This window comes from Misgurnus anguillicaudatus, chromosome 2 (genome assembly GCF_027580225.2).
Source record: "Misgurnus anguillicaudatus chromosome 2, ASM2758022v2, whole genome shotgun sequence".
NCBI lineage: Eukaryota > Metazoa > Chordata > Actinopteri > Cypriniformes > Cobitidae > Misgurnus > Misgurnus anguillicaudatus.
Window position 1 is genome coordinate 11,537,145 of NC_073338.2, and position 27,786 is coordinate 11,564,930.

The 27,786-nt window shown below is 35.7% G+C and overlaps 1 protein-coding gene across 1 annotated transcript in view; it reads left to right on the forward strand.

Annotated features, from left to right (window-relative positions):
* The window catches only part of adcyap1r1a (adenylate cyclase activating polypeptide 1a (pituitary) receptor type I), a 41,272-nt gene that overhangs the window by 334 nt on the left and 13,152 nt on the right, over nt 1–27,786 (forward strand). Inside the window, exons 2-14 of the mRNA XM_073872746.1 lie at nt 140–330; nt 2,447–2,541; nt 7,431–7,536; nt 19,034–19,141; nt 19,879–19,979; nt 20,184–20,281; nt 22,192–22,324; nt 23,114–23,267; nt 23,385–23,445; nt 26,049–26,113; nt 26,294–26,390; nt 26,880–26,963; nt 27,368–27,497. Coding sequence (XP_073728847.1) covers nt 2,485–2,541; nt 7,431–7,536; nt 19,034–19,141; nt 19,879–19,979; nt 20,184–20,281; nt 22,192–22,324; nt 23,114–23,267; nt 23,385–23,445; nt 26,049–26,113; nt 26,294–26,390; nt 26,880–26,963; nt 27,368–27,497 — 1,194 coding nt within the window. The 5' untranslated portion in view covers nt 140–330; nt 2,447–2,484. The remainder of the gene's footprint in view (nt 1–139; nt 331–2,446; nt 2,542–7,430; nt 7,537–19,033; nt 19,142–19,878; nt 19,980–20,183; nt 20,282–22,191; nt 22,325–23,113; nt 23,268–23,384; nt 23,446–26,048; nt 26,114–26,293; nt 26,391–26,879; nt 26,964–27,367; nt 27,498–27,786) is intronic.

Below are 27,786 nucleotides of genomic sequence, written 5' to 3' on the forward strand. Positions count from 1 at the left end.
ATTTATTTGCTGTTTTTCACATCGTGTAAAAATGATGTCTTTAATGAGGTGAAATGTTGACTGTTTTCTGTGAAAGACGTTGAATACAGTGTGTGATAGTTGTGAAGTGGTGAGTAAGGCTGCGTGATGCTCCGTTCAGGTGACTGTCTGTCAGCATCAGCAGCAGAGCTCGTGAAGGAATCACCGATCAAACAGCATCTCTCTCTCCACTGCAGTATACACACAAACCGGCTGCTTTTATCCTGGATAAAAAAGTTGAAATCCCCGGTGTATGAAGCGCATTTGCAGACAGTAAAGGAAAACAGGGATTATATCGCGTCTTTTGTAATGGTGAGTTTATTTCCTTCGCATTTTTTCATTCGCGGTTAGTACCATAGCGATACATTATAAACGTGTACACTACGACAGTACCGGCATTTGCCTCGTGAGTGTTTTTATATAGATAAATTGTTTGTAAAATATCCAATGTGCTGTTGTGTTAGCATCACAATCTTCTGTAATTGATTTATGGGAATGTACCAATGTATCCACATCACTTTAAAACGATACATTTGATGCAAAACGTGTGTCGCAACCAGTGTTCAATTCAGTGTTTTTGTTTTTTTTGAAAAGACGACGGAAGATTTAACGTTAAGAAAATGTCTAGTCATATCTCACCACTGCGAAAAAAAGGATATCAAAAATATAAACAAACATATTTTTGCATCGAAACATAGGTTCATTAAGATTTATGTGATTATAATAACAAGTATATTTTCCTCATAAATGAAATGGATTAAGTAATGCATTTATTTATTGTGATTTTACTATACGATTTTATTTATGCAGATGTAAGTAAATAAATACAGAAATAATAATATTTGGGTAGAGATGATGGGAATATAATGAGAATTGTATAAGTATCATAAACTTATAAGGCATCTGGAAACATACTTGAGGAAGAATGATGTCACAATGCAAAAATCTAACAGACTCTTTTGAAATATGATTTGATATATAGTTTCTTATGATTGGGATGTAAAACATGACCTAGACACATTCTTATTGAGATACACACCAAGAGCAAAGAAATTCCCTAAATGAAAACAGACATTGTGTTTTGACGTCACGAGGCACATTCTTGTTTTCCTTGCCAGAGAAATGTAACCAATGCATGTTACAGTAAAGCATCTGCGTAAAGCTAATAATCAGCCAATTCTAATGATTTTCCTTTACAATAGATCTGTCGTCTTTAACGCTTCACAGCAGCATCAATAAATCAATTCAGATTGTGCTTTGACTGAAGGCATGCAGTGAGTCACGCCACAGATGCATTCAGGCTTCATGCTAATTCAACTGCATCTCTTCTGTTTCAAATCTGGGGTATTTACTCATTCCTAAATCGGCAGTCGTCTTATTTCTGCCTCTTTTAGTATTTGGTAGTGACTTTTTATTTAGCATCACTTTTGACCTTGCCATGTCTTGCCATATTACATTTATTTGAAGCATTTTGTATATTAACATAAAAAACATTTTTTTTTTTTAAGAATGCGTACGTCTCTGCTTGCATGCTGGAAAAACTGAGTTGATGATGACACTAACCTTTAACGTCATAACAATGTAAAAAGCACATGATGTTAAATAATGGTGGTTATTATTGGCAGACGCTGTTTTTCTCTTGGCTGTAAGATCCTGGTCAGAGCCAGACCCGTGTCCAGCTGGAGCTGAATGTCTGTGTTTATTAAGATCCTTATCAGAGAGTGTGTTTAGTATCTAAATAAAAGCTGTTGTTCGATTGACAGTGAACTGTATGTTACTTTTTGAGCTATACAAGGATTGCAATAACAGAACAAAGCCAAGGAGAGAATCATTTATAAAATCTGTAGATCAACATTTCATTAAGGTTAGTCTTATGTATTTTAAAATAATGTCAGTGCAAATGCAACAGAAATGCTCTGTGGATGTTAAAGGTTCTTTATGGAACCATTCAGACAAAAACGGTTCTTGTAGGGCATCGTCTAGCACCTTTATTTTTAAGATTGTGTGTCGTCTGTACACTGTGTGTTATTTAGTATGATTCATCTATTGTATTTTCTCTATTCATAAAGATGCGTTGGTCACAGTCAGTGAGGTGGAGATCACATCTTGAAAAACTGCAAGCAGAAGATTTTAGATTCGCTCTCAGTAAATCTGCCTGACATACATTTCCCATAAACCCCTGCCCACTCGGCCCCTCCCTCCACAGCGGCCCTATGCACTTCAGTGATCAAAGATTATTATTTCAGATGGCAGAGTATGTAATAAAGAAGATGGGGACTGATCCTGTGATTAACTGGTTTTGGTGGTCGTCCAGACAGAACAATGACCTCGCTGTTGCGTTATATCATATTGCTCAATAGCAGACACTGCAGTTGAATGAAACAGCTCTGTGTGATTTTAAAACAGTGTACCGTCTCTTATTATATAGGGCCGTGTTTGAGGTCTCCAGAATCAACAGTGAGCAGGATGCATAGAAACACGGCAAGGGAGGCCTTTCTCCTGCTCTTCCTCATCCTCAGTCTGGTAAGAGTTCTCATGTGTTCTCATGGATGCAGATGTGGACGGTAGTTTACTGTGTGTGTATCATCATATGCAGCAAGGATGGTTTTTAACAGTGCATGTATTTTTTTTAGATGGTGATTCTGTTTTTCTTGCTTTTTGTTTCAAGAGAGGTTACTTCAAAGAAAAAGATTTTGTTCTTTTTTGTATTCGATTTTGGTAATTTCCCATGCAGTGTCTTATCTTTAATCTGATGTTAGAAAAGGTAAAATGTTTGAATTGTGGTAATGGAAAAAGTACTTTTAAAAAACACATTATTACGTGATAAAAAATGTAGAAATATTTTAATTCAATTTAGTAATTTTACATTCAGTTTAAAATTTTACATATTGTATAGCACTACACTGTAAGAAAAAATTTTCAGAAAATGGTCCCAAGCGATCAATAAAGCTCCTAAAAGGTACCATTTAAGGTACAGACATGTATAGATTTGGTACCACTGTGTATCTTTGAGGTACTAATATGAACTCTTTAGGTGCAAATGTTTCCTTTTCTAAAGAGTACCATTCCAGTGACGGCTATAGGGATCATTGTTTGACCATTTTTTCTGACACTTTTCTGAAAAGATAAGTAAGATGTCTACCTCTTTTAAATGTGGTCTTCATTTTTTAAAGGGGTGGTTCAATGGTATTTCATTCATTCTGACTTATTAAGACAGTTATAGAGTTGTTCCCTCATGCTAAACGTAGGCAAAGTTTCCAAAAAGCAGTTGGGGGTGTTACAGAGTATTTCTGTGCTGCATGCACTTCGCCAGGGTTTGTACAAGTTTCGGAAAGTTTTTTTTCCGATTACGAGTCCAGCTAACGTCTCATGGGTTTCTATACGTATCACTTCTTTATATGGGCACTTCCCCCGGAAAACCCCGCCCACCCATCAATCAGCGGGAGACGCTAGAACTTACAAACATCACATCACGCGACACAGCTTTGTTTATTTTCAAAACTCAACAATAGCACGAAAGAAAAAGTGTGTTTTTGGATGTAAGGAGAAGAAAGTCAGCCTTATGAAAACAATGGATATAGTTTATTATTCAGGGTAGCAGCAGAGTTTTGCGTGTGTGTTTGATGCGCTGGATTTCATTGAAAAGTCCCAACCGGGTCATGAGTTGCATGCGGTAAGTAAGACTTCTGTCTTATGTTGTAAATAGGCGCGTGCATATTATATAAATGACACGAACATGTAGTGAATCATAAGTTAAAACAGTGTTGTAGAGTGTTGCATGACTCGTACTCGCTCCTCGGTAGTAACTCCTCCTTCTTTATTTTTTCGTATGTTATCGGAAAGATTTGTTAGAGCTAATCTTTCTTTTATAAATCTGATTAAACTAAAGACTCTTCTGAGATATAAATGATGTAATACTTCTCTATAGGTAGGCTACTCCAGATTAACATCAGAAATGCAGAAACAGCGTGTGTTATGTGAGCTTTAAGATTTAAACAAGATCTTAAATCAGTCTTAAAGATTCATTTAGGTTTCATTTAGGTATCCAGAATATCTAGGAGAAATGACAATTGACAAAAACAATTTGACAACAATATTGTAATATTACAGAGCTATATAAAATTACTAATTGAAGAGCAATAAATCCATTTTGACTAATTTCAGTAAAATGTGTTTTCTATACCAAGACACTGATATACACTGATTAAAAGAATAAACATTAATGACATTAATCAAAACACTTACTTTGTCATATTAAGAACACTGGCATTGGTGCTGTAATACTTGGGAAGTCGTCGCTGAACTTTTTTGACAGTGATCAGCCGTAAAATGTTTTTGTCCTGCTTGATTTTTGTTGACTTTGAGTAAAATAATGTAAAGTTTTTCATAAGATCCCCTGGGGTCAATGTGTTAGCATGACAGAAGCTTGATTCTGTCGTGTGAAAACAAGCAACAGCCGGCATTTTCCGTCTCCCGAGTGACTCTCGCATTTGTTTGTTTGTTTGTTGATCACGAAGTACAAAGTAGATGTGGGAAACTAGGATTCTGTGTGTATTCAACGCGCTGCGATTGTTGTTTACAATGCGTGGAATGGTGCGCTGTGATTGGTTGAGTGGATTTATTGCATTCTGCAGAGAAGGAGGACTGGCGTTTATCCCGTTTTGGGGAAAAAAGATGACAGATTAAAGATGACAGTAGAATTTACCACTAGATGGCGCCAAAACGGCAATAACAACAAATGACGTAGATTAATGACGCTCTGAAGCAGCGTGGAATTATGGGACTTGTAGTCTTTATCTCAACCGCTGATGGCCATTAATCAGACGCGAACGAGAAATCATGTTGACAGATAAGGTAATCAAGTTTTATAAATGTTGCGTTTGATTAAGTAAGTTTATATTTGATGTTCAAAACGAAATTGTTAGTCATGGATGTTACAGTATGAGTCCAAATTCGATGGTTAACACAGCACAGAATTAAGGGGTTGTGCACACCAAAACTTTTAAACCCGGCTGAAAACGCCTGGACAACGCCGAATGGCAGCTGTTTTTCAGCTAAGCGCTTTGGTAGCTCTGAGACGTCAGCTGTGAGATGGTTGGTTGCTGTGATACTTGTCCCGCCCCTCCTCCACTGTGATTGGACGGCCGTGTTAGAACTGACATTGACAAGCGGAGCTTTTTACCCAAAGTTGAATATTTTTCAAGTCTCGGCGCTCAGTGCTGAGCGCGGAAAAACCGCCGGGTGCCGGTTTTCAGCGCGGAAGAAAACCGCTAGCTGCTGGCTTATTTGAAAAATGCGGAGCTTCCATTGGAAACAATTGAAAACATGCGCCGGCCGCGGGTGTAAAAGTTTTGGTTTGCACAACCCCTAAGTGTTCAAACTTACAATCTAAAATTATTTTTCACACAATTTATTGACAGTACAAATCTTATTGTGAGGTATTGATGTAAAATTGTGATAGACTGTTCAGTACCAAACTCTATTAGTAAGTGTCTTATTGCTGTACAATACCTCTTGATGTGCATTATATCATCCGCGGGAAAACGCACTAATGTTGTGATCGATATAATAGCATACGCTTTTTGAAGAGTTATGAATCAAAACAACTCACCCGTCATGTAAAACACAAGCAAGATCAGCATCTCTGTCTAGTTAAATGTTGTCGTGAAGCTTTCTTCATCCAGATAATGCAACACTGATATTGATCCTCATTCTTTTTCTCGTCTTGTTTCAAACTCTTCTTGGGTCGTTTGGTTGGCCCGTATGCTAACAGGAGCTGTCTTTTCTGACACAACCAGCGACAGACGGTAAAGAGTAATCTTAGTCCATAGACAAGTGCGTAGCCCGACAGGCGCTAATGCATAGTTCCGCATTTGTACACGACACTGTTGTCATGTGTTTTTACGTCAGTAAAGGTGGTAACAAAGGGTCACGTGGATATTAACGTCATTGACAGGAGACTGCACTGCCCCGTTTCAATGTTTTGAATGGCAATTTTATCACGATTTACAAGTAGTTGAAAACATCATAGATATTGATAGTAACACTGGCCTAGTGGTTTTTGGATATTTTACTACAAATATCTTACAAATTGCACATTTAACATGTTTAATATTGTATTTTGCGTAAAATTAAGAATTTACTTTTAAATACTGACCTGATACAATACTGATTTTGGCGTTAACTCATTTAAAAAAAAAAAGATGTTTATCGCGTTTTAGAACTAAAGTCTTCAATTATTAACTATAAAAGATACATTTGTTTTGGGAACAGAATAAAAATAGCTTGAGCATATGACACCATCCCTTACAACAATTAAACATAGTATTATTTTTGTATGGTTTAATGGCATATTGATTACCATTGGCAAAACCATGGTTTTACTATGACCATATAGTTTAACCATGTTTTGTAGCACAACCATTGTTATTTTGTACTAACCATAGTAACAACGTTTTGTGTTATTGTTTTTGGTGTAAATGGCATTGTTAGTATTATTTAGCTTTTCTTGAAATATGTTTTGAGAAAGCAGAAGACAAAATTTTACATTTTATTTAAACTTTATTTAAAAATAATATCTATTGCTTATGTCTATAAATGAACTCCACCTTGCTTCATGTGGTCAGCAGTATTGGTGAGACAGTATCACTCATCTAATCTTTGATTTCTGGATGATGTTATTTTCTCTTGAATCTGGCTCGACTGCAGACAGGCCCTTTAAAATATAGACTCCCCTATATTTAGACCCCCATAAATAAAGTCAAATGAAAAAGTAAACCAAATATATTCATTCATTTTAATGCAACTCATTTCATAAAGGCAAAAGCAGCTACACTGTTAGAAAAAAACAGTATCCATATATTTCCCTAAGCTTTCACCCCAGTACCCTTAAAAAGGTCCCAATATGTACCATTACTGTGGGTACAGATATGTATACATGTGGTACCAAAATGTACCTTTGAGGTACTAATATGCACTCTTTGGTGCCAATATATACCGAACAAGATTATTAATAGTTACAATTGATTACTCACCAGGTTGAGTGAGTTAAATGAGCATCTTGGACTAGTTACAAACCATGTTTAACTGGTCACTGTATCACCAAAAGCTGGTTTTAGCTGGATTTTCCTGCAGTGGAGGCACAGAGATGCCAATTAACTTAAATACAACCCTCTGATGCAGATGGCAAAGACACAAAGAATAACTTAAACCTCTGTGATGGTCTGTAAAAACCCCTGTTAATCCCCAGAGGGGTAAATAAAATCACGACACGCTTTTTGTCAACTTTATTTGTGCTGGCAGATTTTTAGTGGGGTTTTTAATGGTTTATGCTGATGCTACTGCTGCTGTTTGTTCTCATTGTCGTTGTATTGTTTCGCTTTATTTATTTGTTGTTGTGTTTCTTGTTCCAGATGTGGCCCGTACAGTCAGTGATCTCAAACTGCGTCATCAAGCGCGAGGAGGAGAGATGCATGGAGCGAATCGCGCTGCATGACCCCGGAGAGGACGCTGTGTTTGGTGAGACTGAAAAGACACATTTTTTATGAGCAATGCTAAGAATCGCAGACCACCCAAAGAGTTTTGCAGTATGCAGTTTGTACATTAAGCATTTTCTTTTGGCAAAACTTGAAGTATAACTGGTAGATGTGACTCTGAATTCTGACTGGATGAGCTGAATGTTATAAAGGAGGGGGTATACTGTACAATGTACATGTAACACCTGTGACCACAGATCAATTCTATATTAATCCATTTCTTTGTTGCTTGGCAACATAAAACAGCCCACATTTAGGCAACTGGGCTATTTAACCTGGTAGAAGAAATCCTTCCAGAAGAAAATGTGCAAAAGCTGTCAATGGGGCGAGACTTTTCTAAAAAGTACACCTTTGTATCTAATGGGTGCATATACCATTAAGGTACAAATTGAGGAGATCAGATGCTAAAGCCTTTAAACGCCACCTCCATTAAAAATGACATTAACCAAATGCTCTCGGCTAGTATTATACGTTCATCAAATACTATTGCTTCAATTGTGCTTAATCCTGACCTGAAGTAATTCAGAAATACCGGTTTGTTTGCAGAATTCACTTTAGAGAAGAATCAACTGGTACCTTAAATATAGATATTGGTACATCATACATATACAAATGCTACATATTAGAAGCTTTTTAAAGGGTACCATCCCAGTGACAGCTTTTGTACCTTTATTTCTGACAGCATGAAAAATATCATGAATATTAGTGAATTTTATCATACTGCTGTTCCCACTGTTTTATTCTATAGGGTAAAATCTACTACTGGCTAGATTTGTACCTTAATTTAGGGTCGTTTTTTATTGTGCATTAACAGACAAGGCAAAAACCAGCCCAGTCACACGAAATTACGTACCTATAGTTATGTAATTTTTTTTATTCTTTTACGTAATACTGTCACAAATTTCCGCGTTTTTTCGTGATCGTATCACAAATTTCTGTTTATGTGTCATTGTCACGTATTGGTTACTCAACTGTTTTGTCCTATTTTCTTACCATTGTCGCTTTAGTTTAGGGTTAGATTAACATAAAATGACATCCTTACCCAACTCTAACCCTATAACGCCAGGCGACAATGTTTTAAAATTTAGAAAATATAAAAAATAAATCTGAAAAAAATAGTATAAACCAATAGTTAAAGTGACATCCTAACACAAACACCAAATCTAACCCTAAACCGAAGAGAAAATGGTTTGAAAATAGGAAAAAGCAGTTGAGTAACCAATGACACATAAACAGAAATTTGTGATACGATCATGAAAAAACTCGGAAATTTGTGACAGTATCACTAAAAAGAATCAAAAATTATGTGACTATAGGTACATCATTTTGTGAGACTGGGTAGCAACAACATAATTTAAAGTAAAATAACAAATCTCAACAAACAAAGCACAGCTTTAAGAATAAAATAAATAAAACACACACACACAAAAATGGGTCTTCTTAAAGTTTAAAGTCCATCATTAGGTTAAATAACCGTCTTGCAATTTAACTATACTTAAAGATTTACTGTAAATCCTACATTTTTTTTTAAAAAACAGAAAACATTGGCTTTATTTTCTTATATTTACATTAATTTAAACCCCTTAAGTGGTGACACCTGAGTTTACTTAAATATTTTGCATATAAATTTGTATCTATCACGGCAAATGATGTATCATTGGAAAGGTCTAAGCCTCTAGAATACACATTTCAGCAGTGTTTAATAAAACACATTATGTAGGGAGAGTAATTGATTAATTTATAAAGAAAGTGTGCCTCAGAACATTTATATCTTGCGAAAGGTCACTGTCCTGGCAGTGGGACGCCTACACTTATTTCAGTGTTTTGCTTGTAAATTCTTTTCCAATCATGACAAACTATATATTGATGAAAGCTGTAAGAGTGTAGATTTCATTTATCATCACCATTTTGGTAAAGGAATGACAAAGTGAGAGCCATTTTCTAAAATGCCTCGGGTCCACAGGTGGGCCCACTTTGTTATTATATATTTGTAACACTATACCCTATCCTAAACCCCAAAAATTTTGACAAACTATATTTCATTGAAAAGCACAAAGTGTGTAGTTTTCATATTTCATCACCTATTTTTGGAAAAATTATGATGTAGTGAGAGTCAATTTCTAAAATGTCACACGGCCACAGGTGGACCCAATTTGTTTTTACATATAGACGGTTTCAGCAGTAACAACATAAACAAGCGGCTTTCGTGGAAAACACGTAACTTCCGGTAAACTCCACTAAGAATAAATAACAACAAAATCCATTTAAAGTAGTTTATTTATATAACAAGCAAAATAAACAACACATAGATTTCCAAAACATTTGTTCAGTTTCAGCAACTAGTCAGACCATTAAACACACAGAAATCGGAAGTAAAGTTCGAACCAGACGCGTAATCGCGTCACCGCACGTGCATCCCATGAAACGGTCTATATATAGCACTAATACCCTGTTCTAAACCTAAACAATCTTGACAAACTATATATCGTTGGAAATCATATTTCATCACCATTTGGGTAAAATTATGAAATAGTGAGAGTCAGTTTCTAAAAGTTCAAGGGCCACAGGTAGGCCAAATTTGTTTTTACACATTTATAACTAAAACTCAAAAGCTCTCATAGTGTAGTTTTCACATTTCATCTGATGATAGAAATAAATTAGTGACAGTTTTTTGTTACATGACCTCCCTTCCATAGGAATGCATATTAATTATTTATTCATAACACTATATCCTATATTATAAATCTTCAAAAATGTTGACAAACTATATATCATTGAAAAGCGAATGTAGTTTTTTATTTTTATATATGTAGTATATTTAAAAAAAAATTTGCATTAATAATAATCCAGTGACAGTAATTTATTGATTTGTGACAAGAGTATGCAGCAAACTGTTGACACTTAGTGGCCGTTGTTGGTAAAACCACTAAAAGTGTGAAAGAAACCACATTTGTTTGTGATTTTACTACTTGATACTTGTGGCTTCATGTTTCCATTATTACTTTTGTAAAAAAAATTACATTTTATTGAATTATTTTGTATTTTTTAAAAGCAATGTAAACTGCTTTAACATTTTTTTTAATTAAGATTTTTACCTTCGGACACTTCTGTGAAAAACAGAAGATTAGGTTTCTACCCCCAAAAAAAGCCATAGTTATATTAATTTGAAGGTGCACGTTACATTTTCACCCCCCCCCCCCCACCACCACCACACACACACACACACACACACACTCAAAAGGGATTTGCGCCACTTTAGGGGGTTAATGTAAAATGTATTCATTATAAACAAATTATTCAATAGAAATTAGTACTAAAATAGCACTAAAAATGGTTCACTGGTTCCTAATCATAGGGGAACCATTTTAGGTGTCATATAGCACCTAACATCTGTGTAGCACCTTCAGAATCATATTGTGCTATATAGAACCATATCTGGTGCTATTAGTGGTGCTATATCACCCCTGGATGGTTCTTATAAGTGCTATATAGCACAAAAAATGGTTCCCCTATGATTACAAGTTTTTGTTAGAGTGTAGTGTACCAAAAATTATATAATTTTTAGAGAACTGAGATATGAGAACAGTTGTAACTGAGTTAAGTTACCCTTGGGGAGCGTGAGATTGTGCACGTGGTCTATAGTTTTATGACAATTTTTTTTATCATTCTGTGAAATTAAACCTTAGGAAAATAAGGCCAACAGCACTACTTAAAATACGTAATATCTTTTGTTTAGTTCATCTTCTAAGTTTGGGATTGTTTTATGTCACATATTTTTTTTTACTAAAATAACAGCCTCATGCAAAGTCATTTAAACAGATATTTTTTTACAGTGCACCTTTAGCTTCACATTGTGTTGTTTTCTTTATCTTCTAGTGTTTCTGTAACTTTTTTTCCTTATTTGTGAAGTCTGCCCCTGGCATTAAACAGTGCATGAGTGTTACGTTGCAAATATCCTGTAGTTTCTTCAGCCAGTATAGCTTTAACTAAAATATATATATATATATATATATATATATTATTTGATTACTCAGATCTTTATTGCAGCCCAAGTCTCAACATGAGTGAGTTGTTTGGTTCATTTTGCTCGTCTTGTATGAATGTGTCATATGTTTGCCTGTGGAGCTATTCAGGTACCGTGGTAAACAGGAAGCCAGGGATGTGACACCTGTCAGCAATTATAGAGGAGAGCAGTTATTTCAGAAAGCGCTAGAAGACTTGTACTGTGAGATGCGGGGGAGAGAGAGAGAGAGAGAGAAGCTCATAGCGTAAGTTTTTTAATCCTCGATGATACTTTAGATGACACTTTGGTTTAGGACAGGAAATCAGAGATTATATAATGACAAAACTGTTTGAGTTGCTTTAAAAACACTTATTTCCTGCCCATCACACAATGTGGTTTTGTCATCTTACTGTATTATTGTAAATTGTGAGAGTGATTACAATGAATACTTTTCAAATGGTAAATGCTGAAAATATGCCAACTATAGTTGTTTTTTTGTTTGTTTTTTAGGCGTACATCCCTGTAGATTTTTTTATCTCATTTGACCCAAAAACCCATTTCATGGAAATGTTTTTTAAAACACATTTAAACCTTTAGCTAACCAATCATCACTCTTGGGAAGTAATAAAGGTAATTGGACGACAGCAAAACCATTGACTGTAAGTGAGAGAGAAACATTTTTACCAGCAGAGGATTAGACATCGGGGTCAACTTATCTGAAAAGCATTAATAACCACAGTAATTGAAGAGCTCATACAGTAATTAAATTCAAATGCTCTCATTGGTTGAAAATGATCTGGCTGTAAAGCAGTCATGAGCAATTTTTTTGTACTTAAGATCAGTCCCAATACAGACCTGGACCAAATGAAGGATTTGCATGGATATATAAGAAAATATAGATCAGGGTTTATTGTGGATTTATGAATAATTTTGAAGGTTTGCATTGTTGTGCAAAACTTTTCAAAAGCACAATTGTATCTTTCCTGTTTGCTGTCATTTTTATGCATTTGGCAGATGACTTGCAGTTCATTTGAAGACCCAATGAAGTGCCTTAAAATGCACGTGTTTGATGCGTTGACATAACTGAAACAGGAAGTTAGGGTGGGACATTTTAAATGGTTTATTTAAATATCCTAATCATGTTTAGTTAAATATATGTGTCGTTAAACATTATGAGGCAGTTTCCCGGACAGTTATCTTAGTCCCAGACTAAAATGCATGTTTGAGCTGCCTTAATTTAATAACACGTTGCCCTGACATTATCTTAACATACATCAGTGCCATTGTTTTTTCTCAAGATGCACACTATTATTTTTTGTAAGTTATGTTTCTAAAAACTACTTAAATGTTCTAATATAACTAAGCCTAGTCCTGGCTTAATCTAAACCCTGTTCAGGAAACTGCCCCAATGCCCTCTTATATAAGTTCGAAATGACAATTTCAGGCAGGTCTTATTCTTCAGATGGTGGAAAAAATCGCTTTCCTGTTTTAACTGCATTCTTTCCTAAAAACTAAAACAGGATGCTCCTGTCGGGTGGATTGCTTGATTGGCGCCTCCCTCTTTTATAATAGCCAGTAACGTTTAGTTAACCTCATAGCCTGCAATCTGAAGCCTAATGCGGCTTTCACATTTCACGTAACTTTAAGCTGCTTACCTACAACAAGCAACTTGACTTAAAGGAACAGTATGTAAGAAATGTATATCACTTAATCATAAAATGGCCCTGATATGTCACTAGACATTAAGAAATCATTTTCATTTCAAATACTTATATCACTGACAACAGTGGTCTGGCCAGGATATTGTCATTGAAAAAGTGGAGTTGCAGCCCTCAACTGATGTTTATGTTGTCATTTTGTGTATTGGCCACCAGTTGTGAGATTGCAATACCAGTTTTGGCCACAATACTACATACTTTTCCTTTAAAGCACACCTGACATGCCAACTTGAATTGCTAGGTGTTTCCATGATACGGCTTACCCTCCGATGTCTCTGTAGGAGCATAAACTTTTATTATAAAGCTCCGGGAATTCCGAGTATAAACTTTTCGTCCATTTTGTTTGGATGCCCCATTTCTATTGGCCGCGCGGGTAATCGTCACAGAGAGCAGCGTTAAAGTTAAACTAGTTTGCTCGACGCAACAACAAACTACCCTCGCGCGGCGCAAGCCATTAAAATGAATGGGTTTCATTTTTACACACCGCGTCCTATGTGAAAGCCACATAAGTGCAGAATGATGTCATTAAAATCAAAGATCCTTATTGGCGAAAGTAAGAGACTGTATGCTTCGTATACTTATATGGAATTTTTTGCTCATTTTCCGTGGCATTCTCACAGAATGGTTACTCAACTGTTTTGTCCTATTTTCTTACCATTGTCGCTTCGGTTTAGGGTTAGAGTTACATAAAATGACATCCCTACCCAAACCCAACTCTAACCCCAACGCCAGGCGACAACTGTTTAAAGTTTAGAAAATATAAAAGAATAAATTAGAAAAAAATGTATAAACCAATACTTAAAGTGACATACTAAAGCAAACACCAAATCTAACCCTAAACCGAAGCGACAATGGTTTGAAAATAGGAAAAAGCAGTTGAGTAACTAATCTGTGAAAATGCCATGGAAAAGAAAGTCTTTTGTGAGATCATGTTGGTTTGTCAACGTTTTCATTTACACTAGTTTGCAGATATCCCCAAGGCTAATAGATTCATATTAAAAGTGAAATAAATATTTTTTATAAAGTTATTATATGTGTGTTCCCTGGGAATCAAACCCATAACTTTTGCAGTGCTAACAAAATGCAATACTGAACTATGTAAAGGAACTTTACACTATTTTAATACGAAACTAACATTTATATATATTTTTTCTCTTAAGCATTATATAGTTCATTCAGTGTCCTAAATTGTACCCGCTTTTGTGTTCCTGAGAATAAACCCCTGATCTTGGCATTGTTAGTGCCATGCTATACCAGTTCATCTACCGGCACATGGTGATATAGCAACTTAAAAATATACACAATACGTTAAAAATATTTGAAATGTTATACACATGAAAAAATATATTTTAAAGGCGGAGTCCACGATGTTTGAAAGCCAATGTTGATATTTGAAATCACCTAAACAAACACGCCCCTACCCCAATAGAATCTGGACCTTCTGTTGATAGACCCGCCCCACGCATACGCAACCCGGCAAGGATGTCTGTTAGTAGACACGCACCTTACTGCTGAATGGCTATAAGTGTGTTTTGGTAGTCGGCCCGTCTCCTTTTCCAAAGCGTTTTTCAAACATCGTGGACTCCGCCTTTAATGCTTAAATTGGCAATGTCACACCCTCTCATATTTAAATGGGTTCAGAGTGTTTGGAAGTGATGACCTCTGTTTGCTGGCTGTTTACATCTGCTTCATTGATCCTCATCCTTTCCTGTTCCTTAAAGCACAGCAGACTCGTTTCAGCGCAGACAGAAAATCATTCAGTCGGAAATAAAACAGCCGCGTCTGCAGGGGGGAGAGAAAGATTGACAGATGCAGACAGATGGAGTGAGTGAGAGAGAGAGAGAGACAGAGACTGAGAGAGAGAGAGAGAGAGAGAGAGATACATGTAGCTTTAATTCATCGACATTTGTACGTAAGCAGCATCATAACTTAACAGAGACCTTCATAAATCAAAGCATAAATAGAATTTCCTTTAATAAATATCTATGCCTTTAAACTTATTTATGTTACAAATGATTTATTTACAAATGTTTTATTTATCGGCCGAATATAAATCTTCAATAATTAAACATGAAATGTTTTCACATGCTTTATCTGCAAGTGTGGTTTTGCCTGTAACTAAAGATTATTTGTCATTTAAGAAATGAAAAACCCCTTTGATATGTCACACCTCAACTTCCTGTTTCAACAGGAAGTCTCTGACTCATCAGTGACCTAATTCGCAAAGTTTGATGACAATCTAGTATTGACCTCTGCTAGCAGTGATTCAGATGTAAACAGTTTAGATTTTCTCGTGATTTAGGAGAAATGATTCAGAGAGTCGGTGCAGTATTTCAGGTAGATTATTATGTCTGTCTCTTTCATTTACTGTACATCTGCCCTGCTGGTTAAGAGCTCTTTGTTGGGCATTACCAACAATAGGCTTCGTGTCCAGACTGATCTAGCTTCAGTGGGAATGAATATGTGCCACCTGACAGACCAAACCAATCTGCACTGGGTTATTTTCAACCCAGCATGGATCAAAAAGGGACAAACCATGTCAGTTGGGTTGTAAAAAAATTCAGCAGAAATGACAGTAATACTGGCAGCTGTTTACCAGTAACATACTGTAGATTTAAATGTATGTTATTTACTGGCAAAAGTTTGTTTAAAGATAAATTAACATTAAACATTAACAAGACTTTGTCTTTACAAGAAAAAGCTATAAAAAGGTAAAGCATTATGCAAAGCGTTTCTGGGACCCAAAATCAGAAAAAAAACTGAAAAACGTTGATGATGATTTATGGTTCCCAGAATGCTTTGCATGAGGCTGTTTTATCATTTTATTCTGTAAAAACAAAGTCTTGTTAAATGTTTAATATTTATTTTCCTTTGAACAAACTCTTGACAATAAATTAGATAAATTCAAACAGCTGCATAACTACCGCAATGTTTTTACACGGTATGCTGGGTTGTTTTAATCTATTGTTTGGTCAAATATAAATATGTTCTGGGTTACAAAAGAAGATATTTTGATATATGATTGTAAGCACACAGTTGTTGGTAATTATTGATTTCCATAGTACTTATTTTTCCTACTATGGAAGTGAATGGGTACTGTCAAATCAAAAAATATCTTATTTTGTGTTTAACAGAATACAGAAACTCATACAGGTTTAAAACAACATGAGAATGAGTAAATCATGGCAAAAAAAATATTTTGGGGTGAACTATCCCAATTGCGGTGTTTGTCTCTTTTTAGGTTGAAAATAACCCAGCATTTTTGAGAGTACAAACACTAACTCGGATAACTGTAAATAATTGTTATAAAGTAGTTTGACTCAGATTTGGTGCCCCATTTTTTTTTTTTTTTTTTTAAGTGATCCTAAAAACTGAGCAGCGCTGCTATAGATTTTCTGTGTGGTTACTCAAAATAGGTTTTCAACCTGTAATTGTCCAGGCACTTGGCCAAAGAAACGATTATTTTCATTCCTTCCTGTGATTCATTCCTCTCTTATCATGCAAATGAGCCAAACATCTGAAAGACCACATGTTCTTCAATTATGTTGCTAATTATATCAGAATAAACATGCAATTTAAACTACAGTTTTGCATTTTTAACGGGAAACGTGAGTGCTGTGCAGTATGCAAAGGTTGTGGCTGTTGAGTCATTGCTGTAGGGTTTTGCTTTGGGTCATTCACAGGACATTGTTACTGTAGGTGATCAATTACTGGTCCAAGTTGAAGCCTTACAGAAAATCCACATTAATTTCCAGCCTGGTCTCACTGTTAATACGTAGTATTAATACGTAGCTTTCAAAAACACTAAATATATTTTGTACGTTTAAATAGATGATGAAGCGTACAATGCAGACGTATTTGCAACATTTGATCGTATCATTATAACGTTTTACAGCTACAAAACATAAAACATTTACAAATCTTTTATAAAGATTGCCATAAAGATTGCTGTAGAATTTCCCTTTAAAGGGACAGTAAGTAGGGTTTTAAGTGTTTTATTATTCAAAATCAATTTTGATTTTATTCATAAATATGTCCTCGTTGGTGTCAAATGACCTCTGCCAGTGATCTGACTTTTCTTTGTAAGCTTAGAATTTCTCCTCTTTACTTACATTGAACGGGTAAGTCCAAGAAGGCTTCCATGTCGTTCTGCATACTGATAAACTATAATAGTAGAGAGGGACAAAAAGCACTAGCCTACCAACACGTTTCCACAACGCGTTTTCATTCAGAACACATGAACTAGCTGAAACCGACAAGGAGATCAGTGATTACATAACGGCTACCGTAGTTGCAACACGCATTTGAAAAAGCGAGGTGCTACAGAGCACTGTTCGTTTGAATGCAAAATACAATTTCACCACGAGATGCGGGTAAATTCTACTTATTGTCCCTTTCAGCATTGTATCGATAATGTTACCTCCCTAATGGTGCATTCACACCAGCCACAGTATATCCGGCAAAACTCGCTATTTGCATGTAGTTGGATGCTTGAACATTTGAGTTCACTCGCTTCATTCGCGTGTGAAAGCCGCATGTGAAATTTTAGTCATTCGAGAAATTCACGCAGAAATTTGCGTCATGGGAGGGGCTTCTGTGACTCCGCTGAGACTCCGCCCGCTTCCCGTAAACACGTCACCACTACAGCAAGGTCCTGATTGGTTAACGCGGTGCGGAAATCCGCCGAAGTTCAGATTTTTTAACACGGCAAAGCTTCATTCGCGCCACAGGATGCCTAATCGGGTCTTTGCATTGATTAACTTTAACATGTAAATCACTCGCGCTTGCCGCCTCTACTGCATCTGATGTGAACCCTGCATAACCCTACCCCAAACCTTACCCTGAACCCAAAACCTTTAAACCAAAAATTTTTTAATATAATGTATTCTTTTTATATTATGCAATGTAATGGACAGAAATGAGTAGGACAATTTTTGAAACAATCGTAACAATATAACGTTAGCATTTAAAATACATTTTAAGCGGCTAATACGGTCTTACCCAAACTTACCCAAAAAAGCATAACAGATAGAAAAGTGAAATCACAATAATTTATTTATTGCAAATTTTCAAAAGCAGAACCAAAAGTAGTTAAAATGAGGATGTGCTGCAGCTGCAGTCTTCTCTTGAGCATACAGAGAAGTATTAAGGTTATTCATCCATGAAGACTTTAATCCGGTTTCTCTCTGTAAAGGCGCACATTTCAAATTTCAAAAGTGCATCGACTAAAAGACAGCAATGTCACAAATCTGTGACATAGCACACAAGAGCCAATGAGCGTTTGATATCACTGCGTAAAGCTTCTTCTAATTCATAAAGAATGCGAGATTTGACGTTTTCGTGTGTATGAAAAGATAAATAAATCTCCACTTTAAATACAGACAGGTGTTTTGGAGCTGGGTTGGAACTGAAGTCTGCAGGACGGTAGCTCACCAGGAGCAGTGTTGGAGACACCTGATAGGGTTTAGGAATGCACAGTGTGAAACGTCAGATTATAAATAATGAACAATGTGAAACAGATAAGCCAGGATTCTGTTAACCTGGGGTTAACCATTTCCAGTTTGGAAAGCCCTTTTGTGTGCTGTCCAATATTTACCCAGCATTGGGTTAAAAATAACCCAACAGAATTTAGAGTATTTACACGGCAGTTCATTATTAAATAATCCAATGGTGCACTGCATCCAAAAAAAAAACATGGCATGCAAAAAATGTAAGAGATTTTTTTATGCACTGAGTTTTATGGTTATTTTTTGCTTCAGGCTGTCCATGGGAATGGGATAACTTGACCTGCTGGGAGGCCACCAGGGTCGGTGATGTTGTGGAAGTCAACTGTCCCGAACTTTTTGAGTTCATGAGCCCAGACGAGGGTGAGAGATATTTGCACTGATATGACCAGATGCCATCATTGCATGTTTTTAGATGTATTTGTGTAGCTGGACAATGTTGTATATGATTTTTCGTATGTTAATGATATAACTTGAAAGTAGTGTGTCTGATAAAACACTTGGCAATCTTACAATCTTTTTACACAAGATTTAAAGGTACATTTCACCCATTTGCATAAAGCTTTGTATAGTTAGAACCCCAGTCATGTTTTTGAATGGTCATGCAACATTTCTTAATTTGCCACTGTGACAGGAGAAATACAGATTTCAGTGTTGCACTTCCATCATTTTGCATCATTGAAAGCAGGAAGTCCAATATCTTTGTTGAGGGGGCGAGACTACAAACACCCCTTTTCTCGGTCAAATAGGCACCAAATTCGAAATGTATGTTACATTTTGATTACAAATATGACGCACTTTCAATATAGATTAATGTTTCTACGGGTGAAATGCTCCTTTAAAGTCAAATGATATTTGAACCATTTCAAATGTGTTACACATGTAAACAAAATATATGACACAGTGCTAGTGATGTTTAATATGTTTTAATGCAGAAATCGTACATATTGTGCCTTTAAAACCAGACCTTCATGTAGAAACATTCAGTTTGAGTGTCCATTAAATCAATCAACATAAACATACATACCGAAGGCAGCCAATTTCATCAGTTACTTACATCATGTTTAATGCAATGGGTTTGATTTATTGCTGCTTTTCAGGTTTCGGTAAGATCAGCAGAAATTGCACAGAGGATGGCTGGGCTGAGCCTTTTCCTCACTATGTTGATGCATGTATGACCGGCGAAAACGCAACCAAACCTGTGAGTTGTGACATAACACATATAGAGACAAGCTCACATCTTTAAACTGGAAGACATTCAGTGGTGTGTGGAAATAAAGTAGTACATTAAAACGTTTTTATAAGCATTATTTTCTTGAATATGAAACTTAAACAGCAAAAAGACATCTCTTGAATGTTTTATAGTGTAAGTGAGAGCTTGTGTGTTTTCTGGTCTCATTTGAAGGACATGTACTATGCGTCAGTGAAGGCTCTCTATACGGTGGGTTACAGCACATCTCTGGTGTCTCTGACCACAGCTATGGTCATTCTCTGCAGGTTCAGGTTAGTTTTAAACAAAGCCATCACATAACATTGACCCCATTTTGATTAAAGGCATTTGTCGCTTTCTTTTACAATAGGCAAGTGTACATGTATGTTATCTTTATATGGAGAGTTATCCAACCTTTCACTTAAGAAATGAAGTCTGCTTTTAAGGCCATTAAGACATTTCATTAAAATCTGACTTTTTCCATGTTTAAGTGCTATAATTGGGTCCCCAGTGCTTGTATCAACCTAGAAAATGTGATAAAAATCAACCCAGTAACTTAGTTTTGGTAAACCATTCTCTCCAAGCATGTGAAAAAATAGGTAATTGAAATTTGGCTCCCCTTGTGATGTCAGAAGGGGATAATACCGCCTCTTAATCTGCACTATCCAACCACAACACTGCCATTTAGTGCAGACATCAGCTCATTTACATGTTAAAGAACACACCCACAAACATTTTTTGCTCAAGTGGAATTTTATCATGTTATAATAAATTATCTATATGGTATTTTGAGCTAAACTTAACATACCCTGGGGACACCAAAGATTTATTTTACATCTTAAAAAGACTTGTCCCCTTTAAACACTTCAATTGCCAGCAGTCTTTGTCATATGTGACCCTGGACCACAAAAACAGTCATAAGTCGCACGGGTATATTTGTAGCGATAGTCAACAATGCATTCACTGAAAAAAGTGATTCTGAACCTAATTAAATTTAACATAATTAAAATTTGTGCATTTAATCCATTATAATACCGTTTTTCTTTTTAATAAAAAAATTAAGTGGTTTCTAGGTATATCACATGTGTTTTAAATCAACCTATGTGAACACGACTCATTTAAGTTGGGACTACATGAAAAACTTGTGTTGTATTAAAGTAATATTGCTAAAACTGGTTGGGGATTTCCAGTTCCCAGCATGCTTTGCATGAGTAAATATAATAATAATAATAATAAATATAGTTTATTTTATTTTAGTGTAAAATGTTTTAAAATAAAAGTTTAAATTAGAGACACATAGATTTGTAGATGTAACCTTGTAATACAATGATATACTGTAAGAACAGTGTGTTTATACAGATATAAAAAATAAATCCGACCCTGGACCACAAACCAGTCATAAGGGTTAATTTTCTGAAATTTAGATTTATCTATATTTTAAATCTGAATAAATAAGCTTTCCATTGATGTATGGTTTGTTACGATAGGACAATTTTAGAGTTACAACTATACAGTATACAAATCTGGAATCTGAGGGTGCATAAAAATCTATTCAAAATCATCAGTAAAGTTGTCCAATTGAAGTCCTTAGCAGCACACATTACTGATGATAAATACATTTTTAATATATTTACAAAATGTCTTCATGGTTCACTTAAAGGTGCAGTGTGTACATTTTAGTACATTTTCATCTAGTGGTGAGGTTGCGAATTGCAACCACCGGCGTAGTCCACTGCTCACCCCTTGCTTTTGAAACACATAGAGAAGCTACTGTAGCTGCCACCGGACAAACATGTCATCGTCGGAGACAACAAAAAATTGTCCATTAAGGGCTTCTGTAGAAAAATGGCGGCACAAAATGGTGACTTCCATGGGGGACCCTCTTTGTATGTAGATAAAAAGGTCTTGTTCTAAGGTAATAAACACATAACGGTTCATTATGAAAGGTCTTTGTACACCCCTAATAATATAGTTTTGTATACTATTTTCCATGTCTGTCAAGAGATCCTTCTAAAAATTACACACTGCACCTTTAATCACTTTGACATAATTTTGACCCATAAATTGTGTTGTTGGCTATTGCTACAAATATACCTTATAACTGATTTTGTGGTCCAGGGTCACAAACGGTATAAAACCACAACCATCCGCCACTGTTCGTCTTCTAACGGTTTAATGCTTTCTTTAAATGTCTGTCTCACAGAAAGCTGCACTGCACCAGGAACTTCATCCACATGAACTTGTTTGTGTCTTTCATCCTGAGAGCGATCTCTGTGTTCATCAAAGATGGCGTTCTGTACGCAGAAGAGGACAGCGACCACTGCTTTGTCCATACTGTAAGTAATGCAATGACAGGAAAATAAAATCCTGTTGTTTTAGACAGCAGCGAAACTAAATGAAGACGGTTCCATTATGTTTTAATCTTCAATCGACCTTTACCGAAACGCCCAGCAGAGCAGGTTTGATTTATTCTTTTATTTTATTTTTGCATTTATAGTCTTTTCATAATTTCAGAGTTTTCTTTATCACAATCTGCGGCATATGGAAATGGATCAGAATCGTACGCCGGGCCAAAATATTTCTGTGGTCTATTTGCATCTGCAAGCCACAAGCTAATAATACCTCAGTTTGATTACGTCCATGTCTGTCTGAAAAACAGCCGTAATTACAGCGACCCTGAGTTCAGTGCGCTCCGGAAATCTGCTATTATTTCTGAATCACCATAGGAATAGCTTTTAAAACCTGCACCTGAATGAGGCCTCCGAGTTTTTCCCCAGCCAATCAGAGGCCACGTAATGACATCATCTGGCATCTAATTGGATCAGAGGGTAATTGATAAACATATAAAAAGACTTAAGGGTTTTCTGATACAAACGGGTACAGAAATGACGAATGGAAATGTACATCCGCTTTGACAAACGAGATATAAAGAATTGCTTCACTTCCCTTTAAAAATGCGGGGTTGTTTCAAGCCATGATTGGGTAAAATATTTAGATTAGATTCAACTTTTTTGTCATTGTGCAGGGCAAATGCATCATTGTTAGCACAAATTCATCTTATTTTACAGCATCAATCCAATGTTATAAAGTGTAGTGTGTATGTGTCTGTGTGTTATTCTGTTTAGGTGGGCTGTAAGGCAGTGATGGTCTTCTTTCATTACTGTGTCATGTCAAACTACTTCTGGCTCTTCATCGAGGGTCTCTACCTCTTCACGCTGTTAGTTGAAACCTTCTTTCCTGAGAGACGCTACTTCTACTTTTACACCATCATTGGTTGGGGTATGAGAGCGTTTTTGTCGTATGAATATGATATGATTGGAGTGTATATGATTTGTTATTTCTAAATGCATAAAAAAGCTTTGATATTTGACAAATTTCATCTCTCTCATCTCTCAGGAACCCCCACTATCTGTGTGACCATATGGGCAGTTCTGCGTCTACATTTTGATGATTCTGGGTACGTTGATGCCTCATATAAGAACAAGATGTTGTTTTGATCCTGCAGATGACAGATGACAACACATATGCTGGGATATAAACTATTAACATTCACTGTCACTTTACAATGAAGCTGTATTTGGAAGGGATTACTAGCTCATCCAACACAACCTTATAACAGTACGTACTGTAGGGTGGTCTTTAAAATGGGTCTTTTTTAATGTTCAACTCTCGCCCCCTTAATTTGTTAGGATATTAATAAAAACACACTGTGCAAATATTTTAATTGTTCCTATAATATCTAGAGGTTGTTCAAACCCTTTGAATGTTTCCAAAATCATATTTTTGCAAAAACTGTACCATTCAAAAACACACAACACACATAAAACTTGCTTCTTGGAGGGTAACTTTGTTCCAGTTATTTCAGTCTCTTCTGATCTGAGTAACCATAAAGCGGACTTGCTTCATGTTGCTTCAGCCATTGTCTCAGTGTATATTGTCTATTCTTTATATATTGTCTATATATTGTGCTTCATTCACATTGAAGCTTTCTTGCTTTGAAAGACATATCACAAGTAAAGCAGGAGTTTTAATTGCATGCAGCATGGTCAAATAAGTCCATTGCTGCCATAAGTATATATTATTAAACAATTATACATGCTAGCACAAAGTATCACATAATATGCAAATGTGCTAAACTTCAAAGGTCTTGAGCAACCTCTAAATATTCATTAATATTAAAAAAATTTCCCAATCTTTTACTTATTGATTCAAACATATTGGTAGGGTGAGAGCATTAACTGTTAAAAGTTGAAAAATAAGGACCACCTTAACGTACAGGAACTACCTGTTTATTACAAGGTGACTGATTCATATAAATTCGTACAATCTTATTTGTAAATTTTTGTACGATATGCTTTTGCACCAATGACTTTAAGTTTTGGAGTTGGGCTTCATTACTGGTTTATTTTTAATTTTAACAAGGTTTTTTGCTATTTATACAAATTTGTCTTCGCCATCTCGTAAAATAGCTACAAATTAAAATCAAGCTAGCTTACCAGTTACTGTTTATTATATAATGAATAGTGCCTTCTGTTTTTATAGTATATGAAAGTATGTTTCAAACTTTAGTATGTTTCAAACAGTATAACCTGTTTTTATTTAATTTAACATGTAACACTCAAATGTATTTCAGTTTAAATGTATTTACACTGTAAAAAGAGAAAGTTGGATAAACTTAAAAAAAATACTTCAATTGGTATCACCTAAAAAATATACATTTTAAATAAAATTAAATACATTTTCTAAAAGAAAATTTACATTGAAAATAATTTTTTAGGTGTTACCAACGTTTTTGTTACCAGTGTTACCTTTTCACTTAAAGTGAAAAAAGACGTTTTTTTAGGTGTTACAAGTTACCAATTGAAGTCATTTTTAAGTTAATCCAACTTTCACAAAGCAGCATTACACTGCAAAAAGTGATTTTTAAGAAAAAAAAATCCTTAGTTTTCAGTAAAAATATTTAAAAAATCTTAAATTAAGATGCTTTTTCTTGATGAGCAAAACAACCCAAGAAAATAAGTCAAATTTAAGTGATTTTGTGCATAAAACAAGCAAAAAATCTGCCAGTGGGGTAAGCAAAAAAATCTTAAACACTAAATTCAAGAAAAAATCAAAAAAAAAAATTGCTTACCCCATTGGCAGAATTTTGTGTGCCTGTTTTATGCAGAAAGGCATTTAAATTTGATATTTTTGGTCTAAGAACTAGACTTAATTTAAGAATTTTTAGATATTTTTACTTGAAACAAGACAGAAATACTAAGATTTTTTTTCTTGAAAATCATTTTTTGCAGTGAATAAAGAAAAACAGAAAGATAAGAAAAACAGGACAAATTTTTAAAAGTGGACATTTCACAAGACATTTTTTAAGATGTCAAATAAATCTTTGGTGTCCCTGGAGTACATATGTTCTAGCTCAAAATACCATATAGATAATTTATAATAAGATGTTAAGATAGGTGTGAGCAAAAATGTGTTGTTTTTGGGTGTGTTCTTTAAAATGCAAATGAGCTGATCCCTGCTCTAAATTAAGGGGCGTTATTATCCCCTTCTGACATCATTTTCAATTACCTATTTTTTCACAACTAAGTTACTGGTTGGGTCTTTTTCACATTTTCTAGGTTGATAGAAGTACTGGGGACCCAATTATAGCACTTAAACATGGAAAAAGTCAGATTTTCATGATATGTCCCCTTTAATACAGTTTTAACATTTAACAATGTTAATACAATAAAAACAAACAAAATACTCGGTGAGAAAAAAGTCGACTTGATTTTCTTTATTAGGAATGAATTTAATCTTAATAAGACAGATTGTGGGTGGGTTAAAATTTACAAAGTAAGAGATTGTAATGCACTGTGGGTTACAGCATTCTGTGTGGTTTGCTCTTGTTTTACACTACACGGGTTGGCATATGAAGCCATTCAGGCATGCAGAAAATGTGCATAGTGTGCACAGTAGGCACAGCAAAATTATGCATATCATTTTCATAAAATAACTAAATAAATATTGCAGGTGTCATTGCTAACACACTTTGAAGTGTAAATTAAATGTGTTTTTCAGCTGCTGGGACATGAATGATAACACTGCCCTCTGGTGGGTGATAAAGGGACCTGTGGTGGCATCAATCATGGTACATCTACAATTTACAGATTACAAATCGTAAAACATTTTTTTTTTACAATTTCTGTACCCCTGTGTGTGACACATGTATATAAATGCATTTGAATGGAGTTTTTTACATAACACACTATAAACATATTTCTTATTGTAAATATTTTCTGTACTTAAAATATTTCTTTCCTCATTCATGATTAACTTTGTGCTCTTCATTGGAATAATCATAATCCTGGTGCAAAAGCTTCAATCTCCAGACATCGGCGGAAACGAGTCCAGCATTTACCTGTGAGTATGCTCGTCTCGGTCACCATGGCAACAGCGTATAGAATCCATTGCATCTGATTGGCTGTATTTGGTATCATCTATTTATTGGTTTATGGTTTATGCCACAGATGTGGCCAGGCTTTCTTTATGAGCAATAACAAAATGATGATTGTGATGTCACTGGTCCTGGAATGGGGTGCATCCCTGGTCAAGAAATGCGAAAGGAATATATATTCCTACTGGCACCCTGTACAGCTCAATATTGATTGTGTTATGTGTGATTTATGTTGAAATGTCTGCAGTGTATGTCATGTAAGTCTGTTCTGAGATCAGCGATCATTTATTTGTAAAGCAAACAAATGTTGTGTCAAGTTTTGTGTTTTATTGACTATTGAAAGACTCTCAGCATTAGTCTGTATCCTGTCTTTTGTGCAAGTCTGCGTGTTTGTGTTTGTGCGTTTGTGTGTGCGTTCTGTCCTAAAGAGTGTTTGTTGTCTTTGTCGTGTTCAGCAGCTGTGCACAGAAATGCTTCAGTGAGCCGATACAGGCTGCCCAGCATTCGTGCAGGATGTCAGAACTTTCTGCCATCACACTGTAAGTGTGTGTATGTGAGTGTTCGACTGTGACGATGTGCATTTGTGGGCTTCGCTCGGCAAATGTGCATTTTCCTAAGTGTCCGCTGAGATAAACGGGTCTGTAAATATTGCCCGCTGACAGTTCTGTCATCTTGTGTGGTGTTGTGTGTAGTTTCTTGAGGCTAAAAACCCGCTTATGGTGGTTCAATCAGAGGGTGAATATCTGGCTGACCTGTTAGACCACTTGGGACAAGGTTTTTTACTGGAAAAACCAGATCGTACCAGTTTAAATTGGTCGTGCTTTTTTGTTTGGTCCAAGAAGGTCTACAGGTTCAGCTTGCTGTGTGTTTATTATAGTGGTGGTGACATTGTACGAGATTCAGTCGACTGTTTAAAGTCTCGCTGTTTGCTGTGTGTTGACAGACGTCTGGCGCGATCCACGCTGCTTCTCATCCCTCTGTTTGGCATCCACTACACAGTGTTTGCCTTCTCTCCTGAGGATTTCAGCAAGCGAGAGAGACTTGTCTTTGAACTGGGCCTGGGATCCTTTCAGGTACAGAGGATCATCATGAAACATGTTCATGGACACTTTATAGTGCTATTTTTAAACCATTGTGAGGCACTGCAGATACCTTATGCCATTTAGGTACAGGTAACCTCTAAATTTTACATTTGCATTCAGGCGTTTAGCAGACTCTTTTATCCAAAGTGACTTAAAACAGTGAAATAATACAATCACAATAAAGCGATTATTTTAAGGCAGGCAATATAAGAAATCAGATATATACGCAGTATAAGATAATATAAGACACATGATATGAAGTTACAACGTTTCGATAAAT